The 11,170-nt window shown below is 41.9% G+C and overlaps 2 protein-coding genes across 3 annotated transcripts; one reads left to right on the top strand and one right to left on the bottom strand.

The window, feature by feature from the left end:
• The first annotated feature begins 4,021 nt into the window (after positions 1-4,021).
• On the top strand, positions 4,022-6,026 carry LOC129586810 (parkin coregulated gene protein homolog). Its single transcript, XM_055480253.1, has 6 exons — positions 4,022-4,401; positions 4,542-4,676; positions 4,759-4,930; positions 5,039-5,188; positions 5,436-5,494; positions 5,611-6,026. The coding sequence occupies exons 1-6, from the start codon at positions 4,261-4,263 to the stop codon at positions 5,710-5,712; spliced, it is 759 nt and encodes a 252-aa protein (XP_055336228.1). The 5' UTR covers positions 4,022-4,260; the 3' UTR covers positions 5,713-6,026.
• A 2,833-nt stretch (positions 6,027-8,859) lies between these two features.
• LOC129586893 (prenylated Rab acceptor protein 1-like) lies at positions 8,860-11,039 on the bottom strand. 2 transcript variants are annotated; one of them, XM_055480377.1, is made up of 5 exons: positions 10,519-11,039; positions 10,131-10,341; positions 9,740-9,973; positions 9,534-9,631; positions 8,860-9,352 (listed from the first exon to the last, which is right to left on the bottom strand). In XM_055480377.1, exons 2-5 carry the CDS (start codon positions 10,304-10,306, stop codon positions 9,159-9,161), a joined length of 702 nt encoding a protein of 233 aa, XP_055336352.1. In that variant the 5' UTR covers positions 10,307-10,341; positions 10,519-11,039; the 3' UTR covers positions 8,860-9,158. The 2 variants fall into 2 exon arrangements, with proteins under 2 accessions (XP_055336352.1, XP_055336351.1); XM_055480376.1 differs by having other exon boundaries at positions 10,545-11,038.
• Positions 11,040-11,170: the final 131 nt, after the last annotated feature.

Raw genomic sequence — 11,170 nt, 5'->3', positions numbered from 1 at the left:
ACGGTTGGTCCTTTTTCCAGTCCACCTTTCCGCGTTTTTTCGGTTAGTCCCCTTTCCGTTATCCCAAAAAAACCCGCAGGCCATCGCATTATTCTGAATCTGTCCAGTCCTGATGGTCATAGCGTAAATGACTATATTGATGGCAACGCTTATACAGTTTCGTATTGCGCGATTGACGATGCAGTTGAAATGTTAATCAATACCGGTGTTGGTGCAGTTATGGCTAAGCAAGATATCATACATGCATTTAGATTAATCCCTGTCAGACGTGATGACTGGCATTTGCTTGGTTTTAAAGTTGGTCCTAATTATTTTTACGATATTGTGTTGCCTTTTGGCTGTCGGTCATCTCCTCGCTTATTTTGTCTTATATCGGAAGCGATTCATTGGATCGTCGCTAATCGCTCGAATCTAAGTACGTTTTTGCATTATGTTGATGATTTTTTATTCATTGCCCGGACTTTGGCTCGCTGTGCGGCTTTAGTCGATATTATGATTTCTGTGTGTAATGAGTTGGGTGTGCCCTTATCACCAGATAAAGCCGAAAATCCGTGTACATCCCTCCCATTTTTGGGTATCCTGTTGAATTCTGTTGAACAAACTTTGTCCCTTCCAGATGGTAAATTACAAGAAATCATGTCGTTGGTTAAGCAGTGGCTAAATAAATCGTGTTGCACTAAACGCGAATTACAAAGTTTAATCGGATCGTTACAGTTCGCCGCTAAGTGCGTGCCGGCTGGTCGTTTGTTTACCCGCCGTTTAATTCACACTTTGTCATGTAATATTGGAACTGATATCTTATTACACAACAATGTCCGTGATGATTTACTGTGGTGGAATGATTTTTTGCCGCAGTGGAACGGCACTGCATTGTTTTTGGCAATTAAGTGGTCGTTGCCTGATGTTATCCATCTATTTACCGATGCTGCAGCCGGTACGGGCTGTGCAGCCTATTACGACGGACAATGGTTTGCTTTACAATGGCCGTCCCAGCAGTTTATGGAGCAATGTATAGCATTTTTGGAAATAATTCCAATTCATCTGGCATGCATCGCGTGGCGTGATCGTTTTCGTGGTCGGAGAATCATGTTTCATTGTGATAATTTAGCGGTTGTTAATTGCTGGTCTTCGTTAAATTCTAAGAATCACTTGATTTTGCACGTTATGCGCAAAATTTTAATGACTGCCGCTTTGTCTAATTTCACTGTTACTATCAAGCACATCCCTGGAATCGATAATTCTATAGCCGATTCTCTTTCTCGCATGCAGTTTGAACGATTTCGTAAATTGGCACCGTCGGCTTCTGTTACTCCGGTTTGCATTCCTAATTGTTGGCATGACCTTTTGCAGATGCAACCGCTTGGCAGTTAATACATCACCACATCTCAATGTCTACGCGCCGCACCTATGAGTCGGCTTTGAAGCAGTTTGCGCGTTTTATTGGCTCTCCATTGGATCGAATTGTCATTTCAGAAGTGGTCGTGTTGAATTTTATTGCACATCTTTTTCGTCGGGGTTTAAAGTTTGCCTCTGTTAAAACTTATTTAGCCGCCATTTCAAATTTTACGATTGAGCGCAGCGGTATCGATCCAACATCATCAGTACGTATATCTCATGCTTTAAAAGGTTATCAGCGGTTAATTCCAGTGGCAGTGGACAGCAGACGGCCGGTATCTCTGGACATTATGCGCATTCTCAAATGCCGGTTACGTTCATCCACGTTATCGCATTATGATCAAATCTTATTATGGTGCGCCTTTTGTTTTGCATATTTTGGGTTTTTACGTGTCTCTGAATTCGCTATTTCGTCTGTTTATTACAGTCATTTTATCCAGTTGCGCCATGTGTTGCATGATGGTGATCAAGTTATGCTTAATATTCCCAGCTCGAAGACCGATCAGTTTGGCAGTGGTTACACTATCTCTCTGAAATCTACTGGACGATCCGTATGCCCTGTGCGGGCGTATTTAGAATTTATCTCAGTTCGTGTTTTCAGTACGCCGATATCGGCATTCTTTATTTTTTCTGACGGTACCGCTTTATCGCGTGTATATCTGGAGCAATCGCTCCGAAAGTTTTGCCCGATTATCCTTCCGTGCATACACACAGTTTTCGCATTGGAGCTGCGTCCTCTGCTATGGCCAACAATGTTCCGTATCATGAAGTCCAAGCCGCTGGCCGTTGGAAATCATCTGCGTTGGATCGCTACGTTCGGAGCAATATCGTTATACCACCAGTATCCTTTTATTGATGGCTGTTTGGGGGTTGTTTGGGGCGTTTGTTCTGGTTGTTTTCAGTCTGTCGGCATATGTTTCAGTTTCTCTGTTCCCCATTTTTAACCCGCAAAGCAATAAAATCCTGATGTGTCCTGCAGTGCAGTTTCAGTGAGCGCCACGAATTAATGAGCGTTATCGAAGATAAAGCGGTTAATTAGAAGCGAGCGGCCTCCTCCTTTCATCATCCTCACCGGCACCAGCTTATCGCACCGCGTCAGATTTATTGGCCAGCGCCCAGCTGCAAGATTCTCCCTCGGACATGTTAATTACCTTGTTGTTTTCCATGCGTGTGGCTGTGCCTATATAAGTAAATGCTGCGGGTAACGCAGTGTAAGAATTTTGTCCAGTTGCAGTGTTCGTGAATTTGCTTCAAAGATTTTCCCCTCCCGCCCTCTCCTCTTCTTTTTTTTTAGAGGGGGCGTTTGTTCTGGTTGTTTTCAGTCTGTCGGCATATGTTTCAGTTTCTCTGTTCCCCATTTTTAACCCGCAAAGCAATAAAATCCTGATGTGTCCTGCAGTGCAGTTTCAGTGAGCGCCACGAATTAACGCAAAATAAATTCGAATGACCCGATTGTGCACCGGAAGGGTCGCATACACCGCGATATAGTCCGCATCATACCAACTGATAGCAATTTCCGTCACAGCGCGCAATGCACACACCAGTATCAACGCTGCAAGGGGCGTATCGCACCATTCCTGCAGTTACGAATTACCGCGATCGTTTCGTCTTTTAAGCCGTTAGTAAGCAAAATACGAATGCGGTCATATCGAAATATAAAAATAAGCGAAAGCCCAAATAGTCGGAAAGCAATCGTCTGGGTTTGAATATAAGCTACCATTTTGACAAAGCGGTTGGCCTCAAAATGCCCAAAAGAACTACGCGGACTTGTAAATGAATTAAGGTCAAAAACATCCAGCGCGAAAACTGTCCCAAAACCAGCAACGGCCACAAGCAGTATCAGTCGCACGTGGCGGTCGCCCATTTGATCTTAACAGCTGTCAAATTGGTTCAACGAATAAAACAGAAAACCCAGCAGACTTTACTGAAGGCCAACGCCGACCCTCAATGTAAAGCGCTTCTTCGAAAACAGTATTAATTTACTAATTCGGGCACTATGATAACGTACTCAAACGGTACACGAACGGTTGCCGATCGTGTGCTGCGTTTTTCTAATGTAAAAGTGCATGTCGACAAAATGCCGGTACAGTCGTGTCCCAGCAGACGTTCCTAATATTGGAAATACGGATTTTGTTACGTGCAGGACACTACTCTTCTAATTTAATTAAATGTAGACACAACCATAAGTTTTACATTGGAGCGCAGCAAATGCAAGTGCCAGTACGCGTACGAGAAATGGTTGCAGGAAACGTCAGCCTTAATGGCAGTTATATTAAGTAGTACCGTATTATGAACTTATGGCCATTAATGATGCTTTTTACTTGTTACGATGCTATGCAGTGCTTACATACTCCTTTGGAATGTTCTTGGATTATACAGATAGACCATATGACTGACTGCGTCGAATTTACTATGACGACCTTCCGATCTAGTTATTCCTTCACGATTTTTGTAAAAGTCTAGGGGAATTCAAAATTTTCTGGATAGCGCTAATGCGGTACCACGGTTATGTTAAAATATAGTTGCTACAAGTAGAACAAAGATACGCACACAAAATTATAACTTCCATTATATGGAGCGGCGCCTTATAGGCAACGCAAGTGCTTCTTTATGCGTTGCTGTAACAACGCGATTTGGTCTATCCCTAAGGTCGCTGAGGTTCTTGGTCCTGGGCGGAACCATTCATAGCTGCAGTACTAAGTATCTGCGTCATCTAAAAAAGATAAAATATTATGATTTCATTTTCACTAATCTTTTGGTCGCTCCCTGTCGCACCGTCAATTTCGTTTCCTCTGAAATTTAGTTAGCTGGGCTGCTTCATGCAAACAAATTATACTTTCCTAGCGCTAGTTGCTCGGCTAGAACATGTTAATCAAGAAGGATAAACAAATTTTTTACGAAACTCGTGGAGTAAAAAGTGTAAACGACAAGGCGGCAAAAGCCAAAGAAACCCATCAACGAATCGTTCCAGGCTTTACGACACAGAGCCGGCAGAAAAATGTTAAGGTCAGTAACTAAGTACTACATATATCCGTTCCAGATACACCCTTTTTGATTAAATCAGATTTACATACGAACTCAGTGCACTAAAGCCTTTCGTCCATAGCAAAATGTAATATCGGAAGTCGGAACGATTTTTTGCCCAGGTAGCTCTCCCCAAAATAACCGGTATCTTCAAGCCGCGCCCAATTGGAAAAACTCTTTTTTACAAATTCTATGAGCGGGGAGATTTCCCTATTGGACTGGAACATGGGGCCCGAGGGAACCGAATTGCATGGAAGGTATGATCGTCCATGTCACCATCAACTATGGTATGCGCCTTAACGCTTATTTCTTATTTTGAATCCGGCTTTCTGATACTAGATTCCATTGGATAAAATAGATTACCATCATTATCTTCCATTGTTCTTCGAAGGACTGAGGGAAACCACCCACCCCTACGAATTTTTTGCGCGACAAGGCACTCACGACCTCCTGGAACATGGTGGACCCCTGGTGCTTCCGGTCGTGCCCCAGCTGATAATGCCACTGAAACGTACGCAATATAAACAGAACAAACGCTCACAATAGTGATTATTACTTATTTGTCATTTCGACTGCTAGCGTAACGGAGATTCTTTCTATTGTGATATTAAATGTTTAGGTGCCCTGAACACACACAACCCACAAGTAATGTGCACAACACTCAAGGTTCTCCAGCACTTGATTCTGTGCTGTGACCTTTGCGGAGAGGCATTAGTACCTTACTACCGTCAACTTCTTCCGTCTTTCAATATCTTCAAATTCAAAAATGGTAAGCTTGAAACAAAAACTTTATTTTTGTATAAGTGTAAAGGTGATCCCTTTTACCAACGGTAATAATTATAATCTGTTGCATAAGTAAATTGTATGCAGCACCTTATTACAGCAAATGATAATTGAAAATTTGAAACACATGTAACTTACGTAAGTACCTACGGTAATACTTTTGTGCTTTCTTGCAAAATCGTGGAGTTGCTGCGCAAATATCATCCCACTAAATGTTTGCTTTCCTTTCGTAGCCAACCTTGGAGATGGAATTGAGTATAGTCAACAGACCCGCGATAATCTGGGCGATCTGGTAAAGACCGAAAAATGACCTTTTGTTTAGATACTGCGATTATCGATGAATAAGCAACAGCGCTGTCACAGTTTAATATCGTGCTAATACGCTGCTTGCTTTATTTTGGTTTAAAGATCAACGAAACTCTGGAACTGATGGAAAGGCACGGTGGAGAAGATGCATTCATCAATATCAAATACATGATTCCCACTTACGAATCTGCTGTGCTAAATTGATCGCCAATACGAGCGGAAGTCCCGAAAGAATTGAATGGGAGTTAACGTTGACATCAACCAATCATTAGAGAATTAAGGAAGGTTATTGTACACGAAATGTAGCTTGTCAAAGTTTGACTTCGGACTGTTCTTATTTGGTTTTTGCGTCACTGAATGATACATGGTACAGTTTTTGAAGGCTTAGAAAAATATTTTGTGAATCTTACTTTGCTTGGAGAGAAGTTGCATTAAGACTATTAGCGAGATCTCTACATCTGGCAGATGTAATACTATATTGGTTTCTAGTAGTTTTGCTTATTTGATTACGAGACACAAATATTGCATCGCTTCCAGAATGAGTACCGTATGCACAGGCCTGCAGGTGTTCGTGAGGCGTTCTGAAAAACCCATACGTACCTACTACAGAAGTTGTTTTAGTAAAACAAAAGGACATTAATTAATCGGTCAAAACCGGTCGATTAACAAAAGTAATGACATGCGCTTGCCCAGTTTCTTCATTTTTGTTGCATTGCGAAAAGAGATCTTACTGTATATCTAGATTTACCTAACGAAAAAGAAAAATGGCGTTCCACATATTTCATCTTGGTGCTCTTGAAAGTACGAATGCGAAAATGCCGGTGCAGCTGAATTTACTGCTGTGTGCGCAACCGAAATCCCTTGAGCCTTATCATCGTTTTCGACCATGGAAGCCGGTACGTGCACCAGGAAAAACGCAAGGCGATTGCTTTGGGATAAAGGTATAGATAGATCATAGATCCACTAGTACTATAGATCTCGGTTTGCCACTACAGATCTAGACAGATCCACCTTGCCAGTACATGTATGAGTACATCTTGCAGTTAATGGACGTCGATTTGTGGAAAACCAATTTCGCCGAATTCGTACATATATCGCACTCACTAACCAGCAACTATTTGACCACAGGCAATTTTGTATCTGGCAACAACCGATAGGAAGGAGAATAACACACTCACGTTATTTTATAGCGCTTTAATTTGTCTGACTTGCTTTTTTCACTAAGAAATTATATTAATTATGGGCTCATGGCAGGAGCAAATGGTCTTTTGAGTTAAGCAGTGAAACGGTTGTGATCATGCTGCGGTGCAGCAAAGTCGGCTGGTTACTGCTGACTATCAATGTCCTTCTGTGCGTTGTCTTGATGATTGAGCTCACTGATACCGGCTCGTTCCCAGCCGTGGGCTTTTCGGAGGGTAATCCTTTTGTGAAATTTGCCGCCTACCTTCAGACTCAAATTTTGGCTGCTCGACTGTTTATTCTGTCGCTTATTCTGACCTTTCGTTGGGAGCAATTTTGCACGCTGTTCACGGCAACTCTTCCCAAGGAGAATTCCATCACAGTCTTAGCCAGCTGCAAAGAAGCAACACTGCGCTGGCTGGTGCCACTAATTGCTCTCATCGGATCACGATTTATAACAGAAATTGTCACCGGATATAACACTCCGGCGGCGACTGCTTACTTCTCAGCGTTTAAAGTGTATCCGCGTTTTGCAGTGTTCTATTATGCTAGTTTTCGACTTCTTGGTTGTCTGGTCCTGCTCGGTGGTAATGCCGCATTCGCATATGTTGCCCAAACGAAACGTGCCGCCGGGAGGAAAATTCTGGACACCGCTAAAAGCGTCATACAGCGGTGTCACACTGATAAGAGTGCCGATCAACAGCGCACTGACATTTGGATGTTATGCCGGTCGTATGTCGTCTTCACTCGGCAGTTGATGGGGAAGCGCAATCTGTTTTCGGTAGTCCTGCTTATCGAAGTTGTGGGGATTATCCTTGAGTTCATGTCGGCAGCGTCGTGGTTGGCCATGTTGGCCTTTTCTGACTCCCATGCAAATATGCAAGTTATACATCGCATTGCCACCGCATCATGGACCATTGTCATAATTCCCGTGCAGCTAAGCATGATCTTTTACGCTGCCATCGACATCTGTGATCAAGTAATACTCTTGTTCACGACCAAATCTGCTCAGTGGTAGTGCATTTTGTTGTTGCTGTAATACATTCTTGCATTGTTAATTCTTGACTGTTGCAGAGCTCCGAAACTTTGGACGCTTTCGAAAAGATCACTTTCTTGTGCAAATGCAGTGCTGTAGGTACAGATGTAAGTTGGCGGAACGCAATCACTTACGCGAATTACTACACATGTAATGCTGTATATAGGGGAAAGGACGCAAAGCCGGTCGACAACCATAGTTATATAATTAACAGGAACAGCTTGTTGTATTTTTTGTTAAAACATGTTGGTGTTAGGCATGTTCGGATCACATCCATCAAAGGACCCTCAGAATTTTAGAGATGTATAATGAATCGAAACGATTACACGGTTTTTCCATTGGAGGATTCATAGAAATCAACAAGAAGGTTCTTTCCATGGTGGGTATGCTCGCGATCCTGCAGTTTACTAAGCATGTACCCTTTATAATTTATTGTTTAATTAAACTGCGATACCTTCTGCATCGATAAAAGTAGTTATTTGTTTACTGTTCTCTTATGCTGTTTTGTGTATTTAGCGTGTAACGTGTATGGTCGAGTAGATTACTAAATTGCCGAAGTTGTCGAGTAGATTACTAGATTGCCGACACTGGCCATAAGATAACTAATATTTGTAGCCTAATACGTACGAGTGTAACCGCCACGAACACTACTATCGTTTATTGCAGATTTTGGTATACATTTCTGGATACGCAACCTTTGCGATTGATCGGATGCAAAATGGAAGTTCGGCTAATTTACCGATGAAAATTCAAGCCGCCAGTTGCCGACAAGCAGCAGCTATGCGTTTAAATGCTTCGCATCCGCTGTGATAAGTAAACACAAACTTGCTGCGAAATGCTACCGCATTTCTTGTCTTTAAAAAATCTTTAGCAGAAGTACAGGTAGTTTAATATGGTCTCTGTATTATGACTACGAGTATCTGTACCTTCAAGCTGCGGAAGGATACCTCACAATCAGGAGTTAAGCATGAATGTTAAAAGCTTCGACAGAAATCGTGTTTACGTATACTGTACTGTAATGTCATCCTGCATGAAACAGAGAAACACTCTGGATTTTCAGTACGTGGATTGACTGACAAACTGCCTATGCCTACGAATCTATGTGCTAACTGCCAGAACTTGCTTGCTGTTCGCACCAGATGTTGAAATCTTTACTAATGGTAAAGAAGCAATACATATCCAGCCAAAATTTTTAGACACAAGTAAGTACTTTAAAAAGCTTCTCCAGCAACCAGTAACAGCAGCACCATACTTTGGACATTAACCAAAAGGCCAAAAAAGGTCAGTCATTAGAAAATGTATGAATGCAGTAAACATCCAATCAGCGCTTAGTTCCACTTGAACGCACTATACACTCTACAGTCTACCGATTTTCCCATCAGCGCTTCACCGAGGCAAGTATTAACACTGACAACAAGGTCTCGCATTCCTCCAATTACACTTCCTCCAGCTGGAATGCATATTCCTGTCCGTCATCTTCTATGCTGAAAAAGGCTGCGTGTAGCAACATAATGAAGAGGGACAATGTCAGCACCGTCATGAAGGTCCCGCCAGCTCCGACCAAATAGAACATCAACAATGACAGTACTCCGATAACGCAGTACTGATGAAAAAGGGTAATCTCACGACCTGCAAAGCGAAGATCGTCAAGACCTTTAAACAGAAGTAGCAACCTCGTAACGCAAGAAAAACATTTTGTATGTAAGTATAGTGTTAATATTATGTGCATATCAGAAGCGAAATATCTTGTTATCAAATTTTCAACTGCGAAAGACTAATTATTGTTGTATCCAGAAACAAGTGTACTAACCTGCAATCGCTATTTTTCTGACAGAATTTTTGGCGCTGGCATAGTAGAATAATCCACCGGAGGCAAACAGCGCAATCAGCAGTAAAGGCGATGTCAATCTAAAATCGCAAGGCTAGTGTTTATTTAAACACGCTGACAAATGACAATCCACAGGTATTTTTCCGTTCTGGATTAAATTAATCATGCTGTATAAAAATATTACTTACACGCAGTAAATGAATAAGATGAGGAAAATACAGATGTAGTTCACATGGAAATGTTGGATATTCCGGAATAACCGTCCGGTGTAGTATTCTTTGGAGAGGAGCTTGTTGACAGTCGGTTTACGGAATCGTTTATAATTGCCGAATTCAAACCACGATCGCATATTCTGGCGACCTGTTGACGTGGTCTGCTTGATTAAAGGTATTTCGCGAACGCTCTGCAGTCCGCTCCATAACCTGTGCAGAGTACAGCGTGGAATTTCGGTACTTACAATAAAATATAAAAATTCACATCCAGAACACAACCGTAGTCTACGCAATCAATCAACAATTCCTCATCTTACGAGATCGTTCAGATCAGCACTGCGATGTTTACTGGACCGCTGATACTCACTTTCTGACGATCACGTTGTTAGCAAAGCCCGCCGCGGCAAAGGCCGGATGACTCCCAATAGGATCAGCAGCGGGAGCTGGCGCAGATCCCGGGATCATTCCCGACGCTGCTCCCATACCGCCAGTGCTCTTCGGGATTTCCATATTCCCACTGATATCGATAGTTGTAGAATCCATGGTCACAAAGGATGAACAATATTAGCTGAGTTAAGCTGTAACACATTTTCCGTATATTAGCCCAAAACTATAGTCTGCTCTGTACCAGTTATACTTATACCACACTGCATGATGCATGATACACAACTCACAAGCAATAAGTACCAATTCGTAGCCAACACTCACAATCAGCATGTCAAAAATTACCAGCAACAATTAGAGCTTTTTCGTACCAACAAACTACGATAGTCTCCAGTACCTTTCGTCTTCCGATAAATAAATCACAGAATATTAGACCACAAATCAGTCCGATGATCGGTTCCGCAAACGTCACAAGGCAAAAGAAATCTCCGAATCAAAAAACGAATCACATCCGGATCAGTAAGAATCATAAGATTATAAAAATCAAAGATTATGAGCGTTCTTCGCTGCGTCTATATTGTGCACAACGATATCTTCATCATTCATGATGTTTCTTCAAGCGCTTCCTCAGCTTCCAACTTGGAAGTTCCAAGTTGTAAACACTAAACAGTAAAGTTGTAAACGTTCGAGATGTATTCAGAATACCAGCAGAGATTAGTCAGCCACGTACTGTAATTTCTACACAAGGTGACAAGAACGTAAAACGGTGCGAAAAAATTGTCTGCTAAAGACCCAGAGACCTACTAAACTTTGAGTTTGTGTTAAAGCATCATCAATAACTATCGAGCTGACGTGGTGATATTAAAAAAACTTCAAAAAATCAAAAGATCAAAAGTTGTCACATTCAAGAGTAGCACAGGCCACGTTAAAACTCCAACAAGATTTTCCACGGCTTTGGTAACAATACCAATACCAGCGATTTCTTAAACCAGTATGCAGTAGAGTGAATAAGTGTAATGGAAA

Source organism: Paramacrobiotus metropolitanus, unplaced genomic scaffold (genome assembly GCF_019649055.1).
Source record: "Paramacrobiotus metropolitanus isolate TYO unplaced genomic scaffold, Prichtersi_v1.0 Parri_scaffold0000022, whole genome shotgun sequence".
In the NCBI taxonomy this organism is placed as follows: domain Eukaryota; kingdom Metazoa; phylum Tardigrada; class Eutardigrada; order Parachela; family Macrobiotidae; genus Paramacrobiotus; species Paramacrobiotus metropolitanus.
Note: the sequence above shows the minus strand (reverse complement) of the source record. Positions and strands in the feature narration are given on the sequence as shown.